The sequence below is a fragment of the Podarcis erhardii genome, assembly GCF_964252035.2.
Source record: "Podarcis erhardii genome assembly, chromosome: 9".
Classification (NCBI taxonomy): Eukaryota; Metazoa; Chordata; class Lepidosauria; order Squamata; family Lacertidae; genus Podarcis; species Podarcis erhardii.
In genome coordinates, this window is record NC_138512.1 from 78,567,787 (window position 1) to 78,592,579 (window position 24,793).

Below are 24,793 nucleotides of genomic sequence, written 5' to 3' on the forward strand. Positions count from 1 at the left end.
TAGAATCCTAGAGTTGGAAGAGACCACAAGGGCCATCGAGTCCAACCCCCCTGCCAAGCAGGAAACACCATCAGAGCACTCCTGACATATGGTTGTCAAGCCTCTGCTTAAAGACCTCCAAAGAAGGAGACTCCACCACACTCCTTGGCAGCAAATTCCACTGTTGAGCAGCTCTTACTGTCAGGAAGTTCTTCCTAATGTTTAGGTGGAATCTTCTTTCTTGTAGTTTGGAACCATTGCTCCGTGTCCGCTTCTCTGGAGCAGCAGAAAACAACCTTTCTCCCTCCTCTATGTGACATCCTTTTATATATTTGAACATGGCTATCATATCACCACTCCTCTTCTCCAGGCTAAACATGCCCAGCTCCCTTAGTCGTTCCTCATAAGGCATCGTTTCCAGGCCTTTGACCATTTTGGTTGCCCTACTCTGGACACGTTCCAGTTTGTCAGTGTCCTTCTTGAACTGTGGTGCCCAGAACTGGACACAGTACTCCAGGTGAGGTCTGACCAGAGCAGAATACAGTGGCACTATTACTTCCCTTGATCTAGATGCTATACTCCTATTGATGCAGCCCAGAATTGCATTGGCATTTTTAGCTGCTGCGTCACACTGTTGGCTCATGTCAACATTTAGGGAGGGTGCCACACCGACGAGGGGGTATTGAAGGAGGCTAAAAGGGTCGTGATACGAATTACGAAGAGGTCACCATGATTTAAGAAGGATGTTGACAAACTGGAAGGTGTGCAGAGGAGGGTGACCAACATGACCAGGGGTCTGGAAACGGAGCCTGATGAGGAACAGTCGAAGGAGATGGCTATTTTATTTTATTTTATAAATAGTTTTTATTGATTTTTACATTTTTATCTTCATCACAAGAACATCATCTCAGATATGAATCCAACCCAAATACCCCCCTCCCCCCTATGACTTCCCTCAGCTTCCTCCTCTGGTTTGTTGCATAATAATTTCCCTGCTTTTTGGTTATACCACAGTACTGTATTCTCTAAATTAGGCCATTTCTTTATTCTGGGGCTACCTTTGAAGGTGACCCGGAAACTGCAATTAAGCCAGAATGCAGCAGCTAGACTGGTGACTGGGGGCGGCCGCTGAGACCACATAACACCGGTCCTGAAAGACCTACATTGGCTCCCAGTATGTTTCTGAGCACAATTCAAAGTGTTGGTGCTGACCTTGAAAGCCCTAAACGGCCCAGTAGACCTGAAGGAGCATCTGCACCCCCATCGTTCTGCCTGGACACTAAGGTCCAGCTCTGAGGGCCTTCTGGCGGTTCCCTCATTGCGAGAAGCAAAGCTACAGGGAACCAGGCAGAGGGCCTTTTCAGTAGTGGTGCCTGCCCTGTGGAATGCCCTTCCAGCAGATGTGAAGGAAATAAGCAGCTATCTTATCTTTAAAAAACATCTGAAGGCAGCCCTGTTTAGGGAAGTTTTTAATATTTAATGCTATATTGTTTTAACACTCGATTGGGAGCCGCCCAGAGTGGCTGGGGAAACTCAGCCAGATGGGCGTGGTATAAATAAATAAATTATTATTATTATTATTATTATTATTATTATTATTATTATTATCATCATCATCATCATCATCATCATTATCATTATTAATAATAATATTATTATTGCTAGTTGTAAGTCTTTAGTCAAATCCTGCTATGGAGCTCATTTCTTTACAATATTTCTGTAAGTACATCGTAAGGAGCTGGGTATTTTTAGCCTGGATGAGAGGAGATATGATAGCCATAACCTCTGGAGGTTATGGACTCTCCATCCCTGGAGGTCTTAAAGCAGAGTTTGGATGGCCATCTGCCATGGATGCTTTAGCTCTGATTCCTGCATTGCAAGGGATTGGCCAAGAAGACACCAACCAATTTGACCTCCACTGGTCCTTTTTCAAAACCACCGAAAGGCCATCACCGTACACGGGTCTGACTCAGTAGGAGCAGCTCCCTAAAAGCTAGGTACTCTGTGTCTTTACACAAAACAAATGAAATACCGTGAAAACCCCTGAAACGAGAAGTAATCGACTAATTACCTTATAAAGGTAAAGGGACCCCTGACCATTAGGTCCAGTCGTGACCAACTATGGGCTTGCGGCGCTCATCTCGCTTTACTGGGCGAGTCAAGCTTCTGGGTCAAGTGGCCAGCATGACTAAGCCGCTTCTGGCAAACCAGAGCAGCGCATGAAAACGCCGTTTGCCTTCCCTCCGGAGCAGTACCTATTGATCTACTTGCACTTTGACGTGCTTTCGAATTGCTAGGTTGGCAGGAGCAGGGACCGAGCAACAGGAGCTCACCCCGTCGCGGGAATTCAAACCGCTGACCTTCTGATCAGCAAGCCCTAGGCTCTGTGGTTTAACCCACAGCGCTACCTGCGTCCCTTAATTATAGAAATAAACTAAATAATAAAAAACAAAAAGTTTAAGGAAAAAATTAGAAAAACATAGAATTGTACAAAGCCTTAATGAGATGCCGGCTACAAACCTCATTTTACTGAACTATTCAGTTTCCTCAGAAGGAAATAGAAAAATCATAAACCTTATATGACCAAAATTCAAAAAAGGGGGTTAAAACTCCCAAAAATTCTGATGTATTATAATCCTAGCTCAACTTAGGTGAAGCAAAGCGCAGTAATAAAGGATTAAGGACTCAAAGGTACAGTTTCTAATCCTAAATTTACAAAAAAGGTTTGAAAACCTAAATGGCAAGTTTTAGACACAGCCCAAAGCCAAACGCAGTAATGATCTGCCCTTTTGCTCGCTCCAGAGCGCAGGATCCGTGCGCCTTACCCTGCCTGAAGCTGGAGTCGATGGGCAGATCCGACATGAGTCCATTGGCCTGGGGCTTGTAGCTCAGGTCGATCAGCTGGTTGAGGCGGAGCTTGCGGCAGTAGATGGAGGCCGCTTCCGGCTCCAGGGCGATCAGAAGCTGCTCAGGGTTTTCCGAAGGAACCAGCCCAGCCTGGAGGAAGGAAAAGAAAGGAAGTCACTGGGAGGAAGGAGTCGTTGCAGAAGACAGCCCCCAAATCTCTCTGGAGAGCCCGTGGCAAGACCCACTCCTGATTAACATCATTCATAGAAATATACAGTGCAGAATTCACTAGGGCAAGGCAGTTTGCATGCCCTCCAACATTTCATATATATATATATTATATTATATGTGTGTGTGTGTGTGTGTGTGTGTGTAATTTTCAACAATTATTAAACATACTTTTATATCTTATACAATTTTTTGACTTGCATCAATCACATCTGAAAATTTTGCAATCTTTTCACTTAATTTACATTTCTTACTTTCACTATTACATTTAAATCTCGTAACTAATGTCTCTCTTTGTTATGTACTGAGTTGAATAGGATCCAAAATGCAGCAGTCTGATTGGTCCTAGAACAATAGGATCCAGAATGCAGCAGTCTGATTGGTCCGCAGGAGCCACCCAATCCAGCTCCAGGTGGAAGTGAATCCGTAACCTGATTGGCCTACAGGAGAATCCCAGAATTAGCCAATCACTTGGGGCCCATTGTGTAAATAATGCACAGTGGTACCTCGGGTTAAGTACTTAATTCGTTCCGGAGGTCCGTTCTTAATCTGAAACTGTTCTTAACCTGAAGCACCACTTTAGCTAATGGGGCCTCCCGCTGCCGCCACGCCGCCGGAGCCCTATTTCTGTTCTTATCCTGAAGCAAAGTTCTTAACCTGAAGCACTATTTCTGGGTTAGTGGAGTCTGTAACCTGAAGCGTATGTAACCCGAGGTACCACTGTAAATAAAGCAGACATTTTGGGGAAACTTCCATTCCTCACTACTCTGAGCTGAATAAAGAGCATGAAATCCACACTTGACTCCGAGTATATTTCACTCTTCTTTCTCTTCTTTGCAATATTTCATATATTTCTCCTTACAAAACTTCTTGTAATCCTACTAGCGTAATTTGTTGATTACAGTTGCTCTTCAAATAGTTCGTATACTTCTTCCAGTCTTCTGTAAATCTCTGGTCCTGCAGGTTTCGAATCCTTCCTGTCACTTTATCCAATTCTGTGTAGTCCATTAATTTTGTCTGCCATTCTTCTTTCGTCAGAATTTCTTCTTGCTTCCATTTCGGGAGCAACAATACTCTTGCCACCCTCCAACATTTCTCTGATGAAAATAAGGACGTCCTATTCCATAACAGCAGTTTTACTATTTATACCTCTTCCATCTGACTGGGTTGCCCCAGCCACTCTGGGCAAATTCCAACATATATAAAAACATAATAAAACATTAAACATTAAAAAAACCTTCCCTATACAAGGCTTCCTTCAGATGGCTCGGAGGTCTGACAACTCCATACCTTCCAACATTTCTCCAATGAAAATAGGGACATCCTAAGACATCACCTTGCCAACAAAGATCCGTATAGTTAAAGCTATGGTTTTCCCAGTAGTGATGTATGCAAGTGATGCCCGAAAGTGAAGGCCTTTTGGGAGATGATTCATAATGAACTAAAAAAGGTACTTAGATATACCTTACCTAAGAAACCGGAGGCCTTTCTTCTGGGCATTGTGGACCAGAGAGTACTTAAGAAAGATAGAACTTTTTTTATGTATGCTACCACAGCAGCAAGGATCCTGATTGCTAAGCATTGGAAGACACAAGATTTACCCACGCTGGAGGAATGGCAGACGCAGTTGATGGACTATATGGAACTGGCTGAAATGACTGGCAGAATCCGAGACTTGGGAGAAGAAACAATCGAGGAGGATTGGAAAAAATTCAAAGACTATTTGAAAAAACATTACAAGTTGTATGAATGTTAAAAAATGCTCTTTTCAGAAATTTTTGCTTCAGCATTGGTAAACTAATGAAATGGAAATTAAGGTACAAGAATTTAAAGGTGGAATAATAAAATAACTTTATTATGTTTAAGTCAAAACATATAAGATTTGAATTACAACAGCTTGGAAATTAGGAAACATGATAAAATGAAAGATACAATAAGTTTGGAAATAAGTTAACAAATTGCTGATATTCTGTATTACAGAGAATGCAGGGTTTGGAGGATGTGGGGAAGTCCAATAGATGGAAAAAAGGATTATGGAAATTTGTAATCCCTCTATTGTATTTTTCTCTCTATGACTTTATTTCTTTTTTCTGTACTTTATAAACTTAATAAAAATATTATATATAAAAAAAAGTGATGTATGCAAGTGAGAGCTGGACCATAAAGAAGGCTGATCACCGAAGAATTGATGTTTTTGAATTATGGTGCTGGAGGAGACTCTTGAGAGTCCCATGGACTGCAAGAAGATCAAACCTCTCCATTCTGAAGGAAATCAGCCCTGAATGCTCACTGGAAGGACAGATCCTGAAGCTGAGGCTCCAAGATTTTGGCCACCTCATGAGAAGAGAAGACTCCCTGGAAAAGACCCTGATGTTGGGAAAGATGGAGGGCACAAGGAGAAGGGGATGACAGAGGACGAGATGGCTGGACATTGTTCTCGAAGCTACCAACATGAGTTTGACCAAACTGCGGGAGGCAGTAGAAGACAGGAGTGCCTGGCGTGCTCTGGTCCAGGGGGTCACGAAGTGTCAGACACCACTAAACGACTAAACAACAAAGGAAAAGGGGGACATTCCAAGATAAAATCAGAACCTGAGACAGCTTATGTAAATCAAGGATGTCCCTGGAAAATAGTGAAACTTTGAGGGTCTGAGTTGGAGCATATTACAGCAGTAAGAATGTTATTTGCCCAAAAATGGGAAGAAGAAGAAGTCCTAAGGAAAGAAGAATGGATGCAAAAACTTATGGAATATGCAGAAATGGCGAAACTTACCGGAAAAATAAGAAATCAAGATAACAAACTTTTTTATAAAAGAATGGAAATGGTTCATTGAATATCTACAAACAAATTGTAAACAGATAAGGACATTGGCAGGGTTATTGTAACAACCTGCAGTTATACAAGAGTATATAATTAAAGTAGTTTAATAAAAGAATAACTTAAGTTAATTTAGAATATGCAGGAAATGATAAAAATAAATTTAAGGAACTACAGAAAGAGGAGGAAGGAAGTCGTGTTTTGAAATGTTAAAATGACTGCAAAACTATTGAAATGTACTGTATATAACTGAAAACCATATTTTTTTTTAAAAAAAGAAAGAAAAAACAGCTCAATGGCAGCCAAAACCACAGAGGGGGGGTGTGAGTCTCACAGGCACCTGACATCCTGAATTTATTGTGTGAACGCCAGACTCCTGACCTGAAACACTTGGTCTTGCTGCAAGACAGACCCCAAAGAGAAAATAACAGAGCACCACTAGTAATCACATACAGTGGTACCTCGGGTTACATACGCTTCAGGTTACATACACTTCAGGTTACAGACTCCGCTAACCCAGAAATAGTGCTTCAGGTTAAGAACTTTGCTTCAGGATGAGAACAGGAATCATGGTCCGGCGGCGCGGCGGCAGCAGGAGGCCCCATTAGCTAAAGTGGTGCTTCAGGTTAAGAACAGTTTCAGGTTAAGAACAGACCTCCAGAACAAATTAAGTACTTAACCCGAGGTACCACTGTACAGCTCCCAAGTTAAAACAGTTCAGTGCATCATCAGAAATTTACAACATCTCCTAGACAATGACAGTTCTCTTTCTCAAGCTCTGGGAGGAAGACCTTTCATTGCCTACAGACAGCCACCCAATCTTAAACAGCTCCTCACCCACAATAATACAACAACCAGAGTTAACATGGACACTGGTACCAGAGCCTGCAATAAACCCAGATGCTAACTTTGCTGCCACATACACCCAGACAACACCATCGTTGGACCCAACAACATCTATAACAATACCATCTCAGGCCTATTTAATGGCTCATCTTCTAATGTTTATTCGGAATCCCCTTTCTTGTAACTTGAAGCCACAGGTTCAGGTCCTACCCTCCAGAGCAGGAGAAGACAATCTTGCCCCACCTTCCATGTGAGGGCCCTTTAGATATGTGAAGATGGCTGTCATATCTCCTCGCAGTCTCCTCTATTCCAGCCTAAACGTACCCAGCTCCTTCAACCATTCCTCATAAGGCTTGGCTTCTAGACCCTTGATCATCCTGCTCGTCAACATCCTTCTCAAATTGTGGTGCCCAGAACTGGACACAGGAGGACTCCAGGTGTGGTCTGACCAAGGCAGAAGAGAGCAGGACTATGTCTTCCTTTGATCAGGACACTAGACTTCTGTTGGTGCAGCCTAGAAGAGCATTGGCTTTTTCACTCACCAGGTAGGCAGCCTCCCTCATGAACTGCTTGGCAGGCTGTTTCCAGATGGCCGGCACAGTGATCACCCACCGGATAGCATCTTTCTCTGGCAAGGCTGGGCACTGGTCCTTGAGTTCCTGGAAGTCACAGGGAACAAAGCAGGAGGCATTGACTCTCCACTGGCTCCAAGAAATGGAGGACGAAGGGAGCAGCCATAGGAAGGAGAGGCAAACTTATTCACTGTCATGGCTAAAAAATGGCCGCTGTTTCTTTAATGCTAAAAGAACTAAGTCAGCATGAGTCAGTGGCCTACAATGACTCATGCAACCTTTCACCAAATTGTAACGGTATATATAGAGTGGTCAATGTTAGTGTTGGGTGTTGGGTTGGTTGGTTGGATGGATGATAGAAAGCTGGTTGCATTTGGTGTTTGTAAAAGCTGTCAGTCGTGGTTGGAGAGGAAGACTTTTCAAGAATAAAAGGAGCAATACTCTGCAAGAATACTCTTTCTCAAAGACTCTTTTGTGCCAACTAAGATCTGAGGACTAGGCAAAGGGGTAAAAAGGAGATCAGAACCTTTTCCTTTTCCAAGCACTGACATTCACTGCTACTTCTAACTGGAAGGAATGCAGATTGTTGCAAGGTAACATGCAGATAGCTGCCTGGCAGCCAGGTCCCAGGCCAGCCCATGATATTTTGCTGCCTGAAGTGGAGCCCAAATGCTGCCTCTTCCACACAATTTGGACCACCACCTTCAAGGTCCTCCTGTGACATCCAAACACCAATTCTTCTCTCTTCTCCGCCCACCTCTCCCTGGCACTGCCTGAATCCAGTCACTCTTCTGTGCTGCACCAGCCCTGGAAACTGCCATATTGTGGGTACCTCCCAAATCTGTTTGGAGAGGGAGATATCGGAGATGTGGGGCCATCACTGAAAAGGCTGCTTATCCAGTTGGCACCTACCTCAGCTTGGAGAAGGGTCTGTGTAGCTGATTGAGCTTCGTGATCAGGCAAGCTTATGGGGAGAAGGTGGCTACTCTGGTCCCAAGCTGTGTATGTGTGTGTGTGTCTCCATGCACAGGGGGCCTGCAAACCCATCCCACAGTGTCTCTCCCTCACCTTGCTGTTCCCTGCTTGCATTAGAACGGGAAAAAGGCTTTCTATTGCAACAAAGGGCTTTTTCCAAGCCTAATTGCAGCACACAAGTAATTGGGGGGGTGTGAGCTGCAATATAGGGCATGGATGCCCCTCAAGAGGGCAACAGTGCAATAACATTGGGGGAAGCACTGCAGAAGAACTAATAAAGCAGAATGATGAACTGGCTAGATTAACAGAGGCAATTAGAGACCACACTAGACAAGAATTTCAAAAAGCATGGGGGAAATGCAGAGAATACTTCACAAAACAGTGCCCTAAAATTCATACCAGCACTTGTTTTGATTAATTTCTGCTGGAGACTTTGTGGATATTTAAGTTATAATTAGAAAAATCTTAATAATTATTCATAGAGGAAACAGCTTATAAGTATTTACTTCTTATAAGGAGACCAGATACAGGATAAAGGAAGTCTTTTATTTGGTTGTTTGTATTGTTGTATGTTATGCTTATTGTTTGTTATGTTTGTGTTTAATGAGGGAGGATTTCTGTTTATGTTATGTTGTAAATAAAATTTCCAATAAAAATTAAAAATTAAAAATATAATAAAGCAGAATAATGTCCGGTGTATAAACCCACCTCAAATGCACTATTATTGCATCAGTAACATGTTTCAGAAAACCCCTGCAAAGGAACTGCCATCTACAGGGGCCCCAAGTCGGCGAAGAAGAAATATTAGCAAAAGAAGGGTCTCTGAGTGGAAAAGAAACTGTGGGAGAGGCTAAAAAGGAGACTGCAACAAATTATTACAGTGGAGGAGAAACACCAGCTGGTCAAATGCCTTCTCCAGACAAGTGCAGAAAGTTATTTCATGACCAGCCGAATTTTGTCTCTGTGTGACTTCTCTGCATGACGGACATGCACCTCTGGGTGTCTCCCCCCCCCTTCCCTTACCTGCAGTGCTTGTCGCTTAAAGAAGTGGAGAGCATGGGCAAAGACCTGCAGAGCCTGCACTTTCTTCCCATTCACTGCTTCCAGTTCGGTTTTCATGGTTAAGTCCTAGCAAAAGAGGAGGGAAACAGAGATGGATTGCCCTCAGTTCATTCAATAGCCCCCGTCTTGGTCAAGATGGAGCTGTTCCACCATGCCTTTGGCTGAGGCACAGTCTGCCCCCCCCTTCTGTAATTCTCATAGGGGTTAGAAATCTAGCTCAATGGTTGCCATTAATTTGACTCTGAACTGATTTTAGAATGAATTGATTTTAGAATGTATTTCAATTAATTGATTGTGATTTTATGTAAACTTTGTTATTTTTACTGTTGTTAGGCCCTCTGAGCCCGGCTTTGGCTGGGGAGGGCAGGATATAAATAAATTATTATTATTATTATTATTATTATTATTAGTGGCAGCAGCTCTCCAGGATTCCAGGCAGGAGTCTCCTCTAACCCTATGGGAGATGCCAGGAATTGAACCTGGGAACCTTCTGCTTGTAAGGCAAACACTCTACCACTGAGCCATGGTCCTTCCATGGTGAAACCCTCTCAGCTTCAGGGCTATGAAGTCCCACTCTTGGCTTTGGACACCCAGGGAAGCAAGCTTGTCCTTTGTTTATTCCCTTGTAGGCTTTCTCCACGGGGAACTGACCAGGGTCCTGAACTTTTCCCATCGACACGCCCTGCCCCCTTGTTACACCTCACCTGGACTCCTGCTGGCTTCTAGCCTCAAGGGGACATACACATGCCCCTTGAGCTTCTCATAAATATTCCCTTCTCCACCTGCATGCTTCCACCTAGACCACCACCCCGTGACAGACTGCCAGGTTTCCCAAGGGCATTGCAACTCCATTTTTAAGCTAGCCTTAAGGATGTCTTTGTAACCGAATAGTCCTTTTCAGCCTGCCTGAGCAAAGCTGCTCTGTTACTCTTCAAGAAGTATTCTGAGTGAGTAAATGTAATTTTACCTTGTTTTTGATTGTTATTTTAAGAGGGGGAGATGGAGTAATGCTAGGAGAACCCAGTCTGCCTTAAAGCATCCCGAATTCCTAATGTCTCAACAAATGAAACTGATCTGTAAAAATGTTACATGGGGGAAAAAACACAAGAGAGACATTGCAAACACTTTTGTAAAACAAGAAAATCTTTAATAAAAAAAAGCTTATCAATTCAGTATATTTTCTTTTAATTGTTAAATAATTCTGTGTACATTGCGCAGCCTTTGGCTATGTGCAATAAAACTGACTGAGACTGGGACTAATAAAAAAGCAAACAAAAATTAAACGCTAAAACTAGCCTACCTAAGCTGCCCTTTTAAGATGGAAAGGGATACCATTCTGCTGAACTCACAAACATGAGGGAGGAAGGACAGTATCTAATAAATATATCTTCTCTTAGCATCTATCCATATTCCAACATGACCATCAGCTGCAAATTGCACATGGGAGTTTGAAGATCACCTGGGAGATTATCTGTCTCATGGCCCAATGGAACAGACAGAATCTCCCTGAAGGCAAACGGGTTTCCTCTTAAGTAGCTTAATTCAAAGTGTTCACATGGCATTCTTAACAAAACAGATGTGCACAAACAGGTTAGAATCACCAACTCCTGCCTTTAGGTTATCAGAACCTGCCTAACTTGTTCCTGGTCATCTCTGAGAGCTCAGAGTTTGAGATATCAACACCAATCATCACACCTCTCTTTGCAAAGGAAAAAAAAACCAAACAACTGAGAGAGGCTGCTTTTATTTTGGATAAAGAGCACCCAGCGTCCAGGAGAGGCTTGTGGGCGACTGAAAACTGAAGGTCACTTTTGTTGCGTTGTTCTCAACGAAGAATGCAACAAACATCTTGCAAAATAAATACAGCAGAATAGATGGAAGCCTCGTGGATACAAATTGCACAAATTGCTTTCCTTCACTGGAGGTTTTTAAGCAGAGATTGGGTGGGCATCTGTTCGGGATTCTTTAGCTAGGATCCCTGCATTGCAGGGGCCATCTAGTCCAACCCCTGCAATGCAGGAATCTCAGCTAAAGCATCCCTGAGAGAGGGCCACCCAACCTCTGCTTAAAAACCTCCAAGGAAGGAGGGTGTGATGGCCTGGGACTCGGGCTCGGAGCTGGAGGAGTCTCAGTCTGCACCAGATCCTTTGCCTCAGGAGGCATCTGAACCGAGTCTGGGGCCTGATTCTGAAGAGCCCCAGTCTGTACAGGTTCCCCTGCAAGCACCAGCTGGGCCGAGTCAGGGGCCTGAGCCTGCCCTGGCTCCGGATGCGGAGATGACCTCCTTGCCTTCAGCTGGGCCATCACTTACAGCTGCTCCACTACCTGTTGGGTCAGGGGAGGCTGAGGCGGCCCCTGGGTCTAGTAACCCACCAACATCTCCCGAGCTGCAGAGACTCAGGTTTGAGAGAAGGAGAGACCTGAGTACTCGCAGGAGGAGTGCTCGCCTTTGGGCGAGACAGGGAGGTGAGTCACCGGGGGATCAGGACCGGCCGTTACCCCGTCAGGGATAAAAGGCTCCCGGACCCCCGTCCCAGGTTGCAGGAGCAACAATGCTGTGTGCTAGAACCTGCCTGAGACCCTGTGCCTGACTTAGCCTGGTTTCCTGCCTTGGCCCTGTCGGACTGACTCCTCATGGAATCCTTGGATTTGGGACTGGACCTGCACTGCGTTGCTTGGGTTAACCCCCGGGCCCAGCACAGAGAGTCCAGAACCTCCTGGGGCTCGACCATTCCACCTTCAAACAGTCCTTGTGAGCTCAAATATTGAGCCTCAGGGCTGAGAGGAATTTGTTGGCTGCCCTGAAACTGCTTCCATATCCCATCAGTCGGGGATACTGTGCCTTCCATGGCCCCCAAAGGAGGCTTCAGCCGCTGAACTCACGCTAGTGCTGTGGATCTTCATTTTGAACTTCTCAAAGTACAGCCAGTCGCGAGCTTCGTCGGGATCCAGGTCGTGGTAGTAGTCCCTGGCGGTGTAGCCAAAGCTGTGGAAACTGCCATCTGGAGTCAGGAGGAGGCTGGTGGGGGTCTTCTGGTGGGCTACTCCTGGGTCTCCGCCTTCCCATTTCCTGGAAGGAGGGTTCAGAAAGTGGGTTGACTTGTCTGTATCCTAAACAGTTGTGGGGAACCACAGATGCAATGGCTGGGTAGTGTCCACCCAGGCCCCTCTATTCAGCCTACGGACTCACTGAAAGAGGTTGCACATCCCCTTCCCAGTCCACTTCACTCACTGGTCCACAACCTGCTGCACAACTAGGGCATCCACAGGCAGGGGAGCCGTAAGTGCAGTTGTCCCTCCACCAATAAACCCAGGTAATAATAATAATAATAATAATAATAATAATAATAATAATAATAATAATAATTTAATCATAATAATAAAATTATTTATACCCCATCCTTCCCGGTTCAAAAACCGGGCTAACAACAAATTTAAAACACTTAATTGTAGAAGCAGCATAAAATACAGTATAAAAACATGAATAACAATAAAATTCAAAGTTCAGAAATCAATTTAGGGGAAATCCATCTAATAAGCATTAGATAATCCCCAGGGCTAGCTGGCTGAATTAGTCCTACTTGGGCCAGCGAGGAGCCCAGGGGAGAATTAGCTGTGGGGTCTCAGAGCGGGTAATCTTCATAAAAGGGGAGGGGGAGGGAAGAGAAGAGAAATAAAAGATCAGGCTGAATTCAAATTAAAGGCCAGGCAGAATAGCTCTTTCTTACAGGCCCAACAGAAGGCGGTTAAATCCTGTAGGGCCCTGGTCTCATGGGACAGAGCATTCCACCAGTTTGGAGCCATCACTGAAAAGGTCCTGGCCCTGGTGGAGGACTTCCCTAGGGCCCGGGACCTCTAAACTATGGTTGTCCTCTGGGGGGCATACCAGGAGAGGCGGTCCCGTAAATACGAGGACCCTAAGCCACAAAGGGCTTTAAAGGTCAAGACCAGCACCTTGAACCTGACCCTGTACTCCACCAGGAGCCAGTGCAACTGGTAAAGCACTGGATGAATATGCTCCCATGGCAGGGACCCCGTGAAGAGCCTCGCTGCAGCATTCTGCACCCGCTGGAGTTTGTGGGACAGCTTCAAGGGCAGCCCCGCATAGAGCGAATTACAGTAGTCAAGCCTGGAGATGACCGTCGCATGGATCACTGTAGCCAGATCAGGGCGGGAAAGGTAAGGGACCATCTGCTTGATGCGGTGAAGGTGGAAAAATGTCGCCTTGGCTGTTGCTGTAACTTGCGCCTCCATGGAAAGGGAGGTGTCAAGGATTACACCCAAACTCTTAACGGAAGGCACTGGCACTAATTGGGCCCCCGCAAGAGAAGGTACAGGTAAAATTCATGTCAGGGACTGGGCATGGTGGGGACCACCTTCCCAGCCTGACCCTTCCAGAGAAGAAGACGACAGTTCAGAATTTGAGGGAGGTCACAGCTCAGAGGCAGATGAGGGGGAAAGCTGGGAAATAATGGGAGGGGATGAGGAAGAAGCACAGCTGATGGACGCAAAGTCTTTGGAAAGCATTCCAGACCTTCCCTCTCCCAGAACCCGGCGGGCCTTGAAAGTAGGAGAGCAAAGAGCTCAAAGAGAGAGCTGTCAACATTTCCCTTTTCTTGCGAGGAATCCTATTCGGAATAAGGGAATGCACTTTTCAGCACCCGTAGCGATGGCGCATGAGAGAGCGAGCGGGTGGAGACTCACTCAGGGCAACGCCATTCTTCCCAGAGGCGGCATTCCCAAGCCTCTCTCTGTGAATATTGAATAAAAAGCAGTTGGTAAGAACTTTTCCTTGTCTTATCTATTCCTGGCGACCAGCCCTGGGGGTTGGATCCTGTGCCGCCTGACAGTTCACCCTTCATCCTCACAGAGGGGGATTTTAAGAAGGTGAATGTTTAACGCAGGGCGAGGCTTGCAGGGAATTCATTTTGACCCTCTTGTATCCGTAGAATCGTAGAGGACCCCAAAGGCCATCTAGTCAAACCCCCCTGCGATGCAGGACTCTTCTTCGCGGCAATGCCACGCACCTCATCATGTGGATGGCCTCTGGGTCACTGGCAAAACTGAAGGCGTAGCCGCTGGACGTCGTCCCAAAGTCAATGGCTACCACCACAGAGAAGGGAGTGGTTTGGCGCATCCGGATTTCATTCCTCTGGAAACAAAAGGCAGAAGATTCAGATCCTGGAGGGCAATTTCACCACACCTGGCTAAGAATGTGTGGGCTTAGTGGTGCCTTTGCCCCCCCCCCCCCGATGATTTGGACAACAACTTCCATCAGTCCCAGACCAGGGCTGATAGGATTTGTAGTCCGAACCCTTTGGAGGGCACCCGAACGGTGAAGACTGGCTTAACCCATTTCTCAGAGTGAGATGGTGGAATCCCAGATTGTTCCACTGCAGGCTAGATGGGGGAGGATTGCTTTAGCATTGTAGACTTGGAAGGGACCCCAAGGGCCATCTAGATCAAGCCCCTGAAATGCAGGAATCTGAATATTTAACTTTTAAACAATGCTTCCCATCTAAGTAAATAAAACTGGGAGAAAGGGGGAAAGAGACAGAAAACTGTTGTAGGCAGCAGGCTTAAGACAAGCGAAAACGACGTGTTTCGCACACTGCAGGTGGCCTCTGGGACTCACTGCCACAAGATGCTGTGACAACCGCTTTTTAAACAAGGCCAGATGAATACTCAAGGGGACATGGCAGGCAATAGACTGAACTTAGGCTATTTAGGATGGGGGGCAGGGATTCTCACCCTCACACCCTGCCTGTGAACCTCCCCAGGGCACTGCTCTGAATTGGGTCGGTTTTTGGTTCACATGCCCTTCTCCCCGCTTACCGGCGACTGGGACGGCGTCAGAGGGGCGATGCTGCAGCTTTCGTTGTGGAGTCTGGGAGAGTTTTGGGGAGACGGGGTGCGGGATCGCTCTCCGTTTGCACCTGGCGGATAAGAAGAGATAGCAAGGGAAGTAGGTTTGCGAAAGCCCCTGTCCTGGTCACCAAGAATGAGTGGGAATCTCCCTCGAAGTGACTAGGAAGGGAAGCATTTATTTTTAATCATATCAGCTCTTTGCTTTGTGTCAGGCTCCTCATTTGCAGGGCTGAAAGGGAAGTATGAAAGGAATAAAGGAAGCTGCCACAGATACAGAGCCAGCCCATTGGTTGATCTAGGAAGAATCACACCGTTCAAAGCACATTTGATGCCAGTTTAAAGCACATGAACTTCATCCAAAGAATCCAGGGAATTTAACCCTTATTAAAAACTACCCTTAATCTAGGTAGTTTAACCCTGACAGAGTTACAGTTCCTACCACCCTTAGCAAATTACAGCTTCCAGGATTCTTTGGGAGGAAGTTGTTGTGCGTTTTAGTATTGCCTGCACACTGACGCCAAGGTCTCAAGCAGGGGCTTTTTAGCCCTAACTGTAGATGCCACCAGGGATGATGATGATGTTAATAATAATAATAACAGTGGTAGTAATAATAATAATTTATTTATTTATACCCCACCCATCTACTGTAGCTGGGTTTCCCCAGTCACTCTGGCCGGCTCCCAACAGAATATTAAAAACACAATAAAACATCACACATAAAAACTTCCCTAAACAGGGTTGCCTTCAGACGTCTTCTAAAAGTCAGATGGTTGCTTATCTCCTTGACATCTGATGGGAGGGCATTCCATGAGTGGCTCAGGTGACACACCTTCCGAGTTACGATACGATACGATAATCTTTATTGTCATTGTCCCATACAGAACAAGGAAATTGAAAAAATCTACATCAGACATTCAAAACCCAACAAGCCTGCTATCCCAGCTATCCCAGCCTGGTTAACCCCCTAAAAACTCTGACACCCCATAATTAAATACAATATACTCCCATAGAGACTACCTTACACTGCATTTAAAACCAAAATCTCATTTGGATAAAAACTGTTTCTCAGGCGGCTAGTCCTAGTCTTTATAAATCTGGACCTTCTTCCTGAAGGCAGAAGAGATCATTTCTGGGTTGCGCACTATCCTGTGCTATCTCTGCAGCTTTCTTATGGCATCTGGAAGCATAGATTTGATCCAAGGTGGGAAGAGTGCACCCAATTATTCTCTCCGCAGTCTTTACAACCCTGGACAGCATTGTTTTTTCCCTGACCGTGCAGCTCACACACACAGATCATAAGTTAATACACTCTCCACAGTACAATGCGCACCTGGTCCTTCAGAGGCACAGGTACCCCAATCAGGACCAGGGATTCCTCCACACCTGCCCACCCCCTGTCCCCCCAAAACAATACTTCTGTCTTGTCAGGATTCAACTTCAAAATACTTTATCCCTGAGCAAGTATGGATAGCAGCACTCTGTATTGCCCTAGAATGAACACAATGGTTCAAACTCCAAAACTTCTGTCATCTTCCAAAAGACTTTGGAGCTTTTGGAAATAAGGGCTCGCCCATACTGTTCTTTAATGTGGATAGTAAGCCTCCTATACCTCCACGGGGGTGTTAGGGGAGTGGTAGTACCTCTGGTGAGGGACTCATCCTGCTCCTTCTGAGGTATTTTGTCCACATTTGGTTGCCACCCTGCACTCAGCTCTTACCTTTGGCTCCTAGAAGATTTCAGCATGTGACAGTGGCCACACCTTGAGAATGGCCAAACTGGGTAGCCAATGGGTTTCAAACCCTTAGGACAGTGGTTTTCTTTTTTTAAAAAAACAACATAATTTTTTATTTGATTTTACAAGTATAAAATTATAAAGATAACATAACACATATCCACAGTTAAGAGATTTCTCTGAATCTCTGGACTTCCCACCATCCCTTCCATGGGTTCTGTTATTAAATCTTTTCTTTTTCTATACTCCATATTTTATATATATATAAAAACTTCATTATCTGCATAATACCCATTACATTACAAGTGTTATTGCAATTCTGCTAATGTTTTCATCTGTTTACAGTGGTCTCCAAGACAAATTACAACCCCCCTCCCATTCCTTGTTAAAGTTTTGGTCTTCTCGGTTCCTGAGCTTTCCGGTCAATTTTGCCATTTCGGCAGAGTCCAACAGTTTGATTTGCCATTCTTCTCTAGTAGGGGCTTTATCTTCTTTCCACCTCTGGGCTAATAGCATCCATGCTGCTGTCGTTGCATACATAAAAAGTTTTTTTTCTACTCCCTTGGACTATCAGCACCTAGAATTCCTACTAGAATGATGGTGCCTTGAACGCTGGCCAGGGGTTCAATGGGCAACACTGGCCTCTGTCCCTCTTTCCTTCCCTCCTTCCCTCCTTCCTCTGATGCCCTCTTCCATCTCTGCCACACAAAGGCTTGCACGGCTGTTTGTTGCAGCAGCCCTGCCAAGCTCCCGAGGCGAATGGTGCCTCTGGGGCTGGCCAGCGGGTGCTGGTTGCCAGGAGCAAAGACAACTCAGAGTAAGCAAGCAAGTGGCTTGAGGGACCCGAGCCAGCCAGTCTGCCAAAGCCACTTCCACCCTGCAAAGGAGGTGGCGTTGCGGGCGTCACACCCCCACCACACCTGCGGCGGCTGGAGCTCAGCCTCTGCGCGATTGAGGGAATCCCTGACCGTGTCACCCCCTGGCTGGCCAATCGGCTGGCTTGGGGGGGCGTGGCCTGCCCTATTTAAGGCAGGCATGGCTGTAGAGCAGCGGTTCTCAACCTGTGGGTCCCCAGATGTTGTTGGACTACAACTCCCATCATCCCTGAGCTCTGGCCTTGCTAGATAGGGGTGATGGGAGTTGTAGTTCAACATCTGGGGACCCACATCTTGGAGGTCCTGGGCCACAGGGAGGTTAGGCTGGCCTCAACCAGAGCCAGGGCTTTTTCGGCTGTGGCCCCGATCTGGTGGAACGCTCTGTCACAAGAGACTAGAGCCCTGCGGGACTTGACATCTTTCCGCAGGGCCTGCAAGACAGAGCTGTTCCACCAGGCCTTTGGCCAAGGCACAGTCTGACCCCCTCCTTTGGTAATCCTCACAGAACTCTAGCCCAATGGTTGCCATTAATTTGATTTTGAATAGATTTTAGAATGAATTGATTTTAGAATGCATGTCAATTAATTGATTGTGATTTTATGTAAACAGTGTTACTTTTATTGTTGTTAGCCACTCTGAGCCAGGCTTCGGCTGGGGAGGGCAGAATATAAATAAATTATTATTATTATTATTATTATTATTATTATTATTATTATTATTATTTGCCACTTGGATGCCCCAAATGTGCAAACTGGTTCTTTTGCTCTGTTGAAATCAATAGGACTCAAGCTGCAATTAAGAAACCTCAAGCCTGGAAAAAAGGAGGGACCTCTCTCTCTCTCTCTCTCTCTCTCTCTCTCTCTCTCTCTCTCTCTCTCTCCCTCTCTCTCTCTCTGGTGTGTGTGTGTGTGTGTGTGGTGTTGCAGACTGCAATTTTCCAAGAAGGGGACTCTGCTCCAGCCCAAGAGAGGCGGGTATCGTTCTCTACGCTATCTGAAGCAAACATGCCTCTGGCTTTGCTGTCAACTTTTCCCTTTTCTTGTGAGGAATCCTATTCGGAATAAGGGAATTCCCTTAACAAAAGGGGGGACATTGACAGCTATGCGTGGTGTTCGTGCGGATTGGAGCCCTGGGTGTGCTGGACGCCTCGTCTCGCCCACGCAATGTGCGCTTAATGAGGCAGACATGTCTCCGTCCCGTCGGCGCATAGACCGCACTCCCCTGCGCCGCAGATGGTTCCAATTAGGGGATGGAGTTAATTGCTCCCCCCCCATCACTGCTGCCCCATTCCAGGCCAGAAGTATGGCTTCTTGGCTGACACGATCCAGCTGTTGGTTCAGGGGAGAGGAGGAGAAGGAGGAGGTGGTGGAGGACAGTCACTTTATCTGCAAGGCATCTGAGACCCCTAGCAGCGAGGGCCTCTCTCAGAGCTGGAAGGGGGCTGGGGGGCACTGGTTCAGATCTCAAGGCCTCCTTTGAGCAAGGCTGGTCTGCCCAGGTACTTGCCAAACACACCCTAAGAGGAGCGCGGCTGGATCAGGCCAAGCGGCCAATCTTGCCTGGCATCCTGTCCTGGCAGGGGCCACAGGGTGTGTAGCCCAAAACTATGCAAGAAGAGCCTGCAAGATCAAGCCAATGGCCTCTCTAATTCGGCATCCCTCCAACATTTCTCCAGTGACAAAAGGGACATCCAAAGGAAAAGCGGGACGTTCTGGGATCAAATCAGAAACCGCTTCTGTAAATCCAGGACTGTCCCTGGGAAATAGGGACACCAACCACATGCCTCAAAGGGAAACCCGCAAGCAGGATTCGAACACAAGAGCCCTCTAACTTCCCATGGTTTCCAGCAACTGGAATTCAGGAGCATTGCTGTCTCTGTGGAGGCAGAGCGGAGCCATCCTAGCTAGGAGCCATTGATAGCCCTCTCCTCCTCCATGTATTTGTCTAATCCTCTTCTAAAGCCATCCAAGTTGGTGACCATCACTGCCTCCTGTGACAGGGAGTTCCACAGTCTATCTGCTCTGAGTGAGGAAATATTTCATTTGGTCTGCCCTGAATGTCCCAACATTCAGCTCCATCCGACGCCCACGAGTTCCTGTGTTATGAGAGAGGGAGAAAACCCCTTTGTTGTCCAACTTCCTCTAGACATGTATATGCAGCTAGACTGGTGACTGGGAACGGCTGCTGAGACCACGTAACACCGGTCTTGAAAGACCTACATTGGCTCCCACTACATTTCTGAGCACAATTCAAAGTGTTGGTGCTGACCTTTAAAGCCCTAAACGGCCTTGGCCCAGTAGACCTGAAGGAGTGTCTCCACCCCTATCGTTCTACCCGGATACTGAGATCCAGCGCTGAGGGCCTTCTGGCGGTTCCCTCCCTGTGAGAAGCCAAGTTACAGGGAACCAGGCAGAGGGCCTTCTTGGTAGTGGCACCCGCCCTGTGGAATGCGCTCCCATCAGATGTCTAGGCAATAAACAACTACCAGACTTTTAGAAGACATCTGAAAACAGCCGTCTTTAGAGAAGCTTTTAATGTTTGATGCATTACTGTATTTTAATATTTTGTTGGAAGCTGCCCAGAGTGGCTGGGGAAGCCCAGCCAGATGGGCGGGGTATAAATAATAAATTATTATTATTATTATTATTATTATTATTATTATTATTATTATTATTATTATTTCGCCTCTCACTCGCCTTTTCTCCAAAAAGTCCCCAAACTTCAACCTTTTCCCCTACAGGAGTAGCTCCATTTCCTTGACCATTCTGGTTGCTCCACATTGGCAAAGGCAGAGACAGACAGTATTTTCTTTATATACGGTATAACCAAAGATTACCATCCCTTTAAAGTAGGCCCCCTCTATCCTTCCCAGACCACCAACATCCCGAGAAGGACAACTTTTCAGAGAGTTACTCCATCGCAGCTCCTGGCTGAACGTCTGGAGAAGCAAGTTGTTTTAAAGGCTTGGATTTTATGAGCCTGTCAAAGATGGGTGTTTTTTTGTCCCTTTCCAAATACAGCTCCAGAGATTAGTCGCAGCAACTCTCGCTGTGAAGAATCAGCGACTGGAGAGACACGACACCAGACCCTTCTCTCCGATTCCCTAAGTGGCTTTTTCTGTCTCGGGTGCCTGTCATGTTAATATTTCATCTGGTACAAAAAATAGACAGAAACCAGCCAGGATTTTGAAATGAAACCAACATGTTCTCAGAGAAGGCTCTTTACCCAGATCTTCTTACTTGAGCGTATTGGGGGGGGGGGGTGGAAGGGAAGAAATGAAAGAGGCACTCTGCCGGAATGAAAACAAATAGCTGCTTTGGGATCAAAGCCGCTGGAACTGAGCTCACGCAGCAAACAGGATGCCTCGCAAAACGGTACACAAATTCTTAGGAAACAATAACATCACGGGTGTAAATTATAAATCATGCCACAGGTAAGTTGAAACACTCAGGAGCGTGCCCTCAGCCTCCTCTGCGCGAAAGGAATTGCAATTATGTACACAGGCAATCCAAACACATCCCCAAGAAAAGTGGAACGGTCACGGGCATAAGAAGAGCCTGCAGGATCAGGCCAATGGCTCTTCTAGTCCAGCATCCTGACCTCACAGATGCCTGTGAGAAACCTGCAAGCAGGATTCTAGCGCAAGAGCCACTCTCCCCTCTGGTGGTTTCTACCCCTGCTACCTCCAGCTGTGGGGGCACAGCAGAGCCATCATGGTTAGTAACCATCCATCGCCCTCTCCTCCTCCATGAACATGTCTAATCCTCTTCAAAAGCCACCCCAGTTGGCGGCCATCCCTGCATCCTGTGGCAGGGAGTTCCACAGTTTAACGATATGCTGCATGAAGAACGGTGGCTACATTCTGCGTCTCCTGTCAGAGGATCTGAGCTTCCCATTGGGGCAGCTGGTTGGCCACAGTGAGAAGGTAGAAAAGGAAAAAGGTAAAGGACCCCTGAGTGGTTAAGTCCCGTGAAATGCACTCAGAGTCGAGTGTGAATTTCATGCTCTTTATTCAGTTCATAGTAGCAATGAATGAAACTTTCCCCAAAATGTTTAGCTCTATATACATTATTTACACAATGGGCCCCTCATGATTGGCTAATTCAGAGCTGCTCCTGCAGGCCAATCAGGTTGCGGATTCACCTCCTCCAGAGGCCTGATTGGCTGCTCCTGCAAGCCAATCAGTTTCCTGATTCACTTCCACCTGGAGCTGGATTGGGTGGCTCCTGCAGACCAATCAGACTGCTGCATTCTGGATCCTATTGTTCTAGGATTCAGCTCAGTACATAACATCCCGTTAAAGGCGACTCTGGGGTTGCAGGGCTCATCTTGCTTTCAGATCATGCTGGCGTCTGTCCACAGACAGCTTTCCGGGTCATGTGGCCAGCAGGACTAAACTGCTTCTGGCACAATGGGTCACCGTGACGAATGCCAGAGCGCACGGAGATGCCGTTTACCTTCCCGCCACAGCAGTACCTATTTATCTACTTGCACTGGTGTGCTTTCAAACTGCTAGGTTGGCAGGAGCTGGGACAGGGCAATGGGAGCTCACCCTGTTGCACGGATTCAAACCGCCAATTTTCTGATCGGCAAGCCCAAGAGGCTCTGTGGTTTAGACCACAATGCCACGTGTGCCCCTTTTCCCATAGTGAGAACAGGAGGCTGGGCTAGATTACATGATCCAGAAGCACTCTGCTTCCACAGGAATTCCATAAGGTGCCTAAAATATGCAAATAAGTGTCACTTCTTTAATTTTGGATATTTTTTTCTGCTTTTGCTGATCATGGGGAGCGGGCAAGGTCAGAGCGCTTATTGCCTCATACTCTCTGACACATGGAAATCCATTTTGACGCCTCTTTAACTTCTGAGATATCAGGATGGGCTTCCTGCACTCTGAGCAAATCTGAGCTTTTATATAGGCTAGAATATAAAAAAAGGATTTTTAAAAAACATATGAATTCTAAAAAAGGTCTGTATAGTTAAAACTATGGTTTTCCTTGTAGTGATATATGGAAGTGAGAGCTGGACCATAAAGAAGGTTGATTGCCGAAGAATTTATGCTTTTGAATTATGGTGCTGGAGGAGACTCTTGAGAGACCCATGGACTGCAAGAAGACCAAACCTCTCCATTCTGAAGGAAATCAGCCCTGAGTGCTCACTGGAAGAACAGATCCTGAAGCTGAGGCTCCAAGACTTTGGCCACCTCATGAGAAGAGAAGACTCCCTGGAAAAGACCCTGATGTTGGGAAAGATGGAGGGCACAAGGAGAAGGGGACGACAGAGGACCAGATGGTTGGACAGTGTTTTGGAAGCTACCAGCATGAGTTTGACCAAACTGCAGGAGGCAGTGGCAGACAGGAGTGCCTGGCGTGCTCTGGTCCAGGGGGTCACGAAGAGGCGGACACAACTAAACAACTAAACAACAACAACATGAATTCTGATTTGGATTGTGTAGTTCTTCAAGAGGACTGGTTCCCTCTCTGTCTGTCTCACTCTCTCACACACTGCCAACACAAAGACCACAATCTGGATCAAGACCCTAGGTGTAAACAGAAGGGCTTTGCACCTTTGTCCATCTTTGCTCCCCCAGCAAAAAGATCAAATTGAAATCCCTGGAGTTGTGTTTTTATTGTTTTTTTTTTTAGGAAAGGAGCCTGATAAAAAGTGGGAAGGTGGGTTGATATTCTCTCAACACATTCTGAAGCGCCGCCTACGAAGCAACTTCTCTGTTTTGCCTCTGGCTATTCTGCAGTAATCCCCAATCCCAACATCATTGTAGAAGTGACATTTATCAATTCCTCAGAAAGTTCAGGAACGCAACACAGCTAAGGCTGCCAATTTAAAACATGTTCGAAACAACAACATGTTATCTTTCCTTTTTCCTTGGCCTTGGTAAGTAACAGCGAGGTAATGTAAGATTACCAGGTCTAGTGTCTACTGCCCTCTGAGGCAGTAGAGAAATTGTCTTCACCCTCTTCAGAGATTTGGAAAGTGGTACCCAGGTCATCTGCCCATCACCCACCTTCTTTTATTTTTTCAGGCTGAATATGCCCAGTTTTCCCATATCACTGATTATCTTCCAGTATTTCTTACCGATCTGGAGAGTGTGCATTGCTGGTTCCACAAGCGTTGACATCTTCACATCCCTTTTCTGGCTGAAAGACAGACAGAACATCCCAATCAAATTGCCCTCTGGTTTATTTATTTTAAAAGATTTTATTGAAGTAAATAAAGCAAACCAATTTAATAAAAACAATAGAAGTACAAACAGGCAGCACAGCATATACAAAAATGATTTAATATTAGGTGGGTGAAGTACTTGAAACCGTCAAGGAAGCCAAATTTCATGTTGTGCTGTGGAGAGGTTGTCCTGTGTGCATTTCTTGTAGATAAGATAAAATCCCAACAAGCAGCAATGAATTTTTCAGGGTTCTCCAAGCCTTTATTTTTTCCAGCTAATGCTAAACTCCACACATGGACTACTGCAACGCGCTCTACGTGGGGCTACCTTTGAAGGTGACCCGGAAACTGCAATTAATCCAGAATGCGGCAGCTAGACTGGTGACTGGGAGTGGCCGCCGGGACCACATAACACCAGTTTTGAGAGATCTGCATTGGCTCCCAGTACGTTTCCGAGCACAATTCAAAGTGTTGGTGCTGACCTTTAAAGCCCTAAATGGCCTCGGTCCTGTATACCTGAAGGAGCGTCTCCACCCCTATCGTTCTGCCCAGACACTGAGGTCCAGCACCGAGGGCCTTCTGGCGGTTCCCTCATTGCGAGAAGTAAGGTCACAGGGAACCAGACAGAGGGCCTTCTCGGTAGTGGCGCCTGCCCTGTGGAACACCCTCCCACCAGATGTCAAGGCAATAAACAACTATTTTACTTTTAAAAGACATCTGAAGGCAGCCCTCTTTAGGGAAGTTTTTAATGTCTGATGCTGTACTGTTTTTAATATTCAGTTGGAAGCCGGCCAGAGTGGCTGGGGAAACC

The 24,793-nt window shown here is 46.1% G+C and overlaps 1 protein-coding gene across 1 annotated transcript in view; it reads right to left on the minus strand.

The window, feature by feature from the left end:
• HSPA12B (heat shock protein family A (Hsp70) member 12B) overlaps positions 1–24,793 on the minus strand; it is a 53,610-nt gene that overhangs the window by 19,433 nt on the left and 9,384 nt on the right. The window contains exons 2-8 of the mRNA XM_081876852.1: positions 23,896–23,957; positions 15,163–15,263; positions 14,355–14,479; positions 12,211–12,397; positions 9,289–9,393; positions 7,261–7,377; positions 2,805–2,976 (exon numbers count right to left, since the gene is read on the minus strand). Of these exons, the coding sequence (XP_081732978.1) occupies positions 2,805–2,976; positions 7,261–7,377; positions 9,289–9,393; positions 12,211–12,397; positions 14,355–14,479; positions 15,163–15,263; positions 23,896–23,938 (850 nt within the window). The 5' untranslated portion in view covers positions 23,939–23,957. The remainder of the gene's footprint in view (positions 1–2,804; positions 2,977–7,260; positions 7,378–9,288; positions 9,394–12,210; positions 12,398–14,354; positions 14,480–15,162; positions 15,264–23,895; positions 23,958–24,793) is intronic.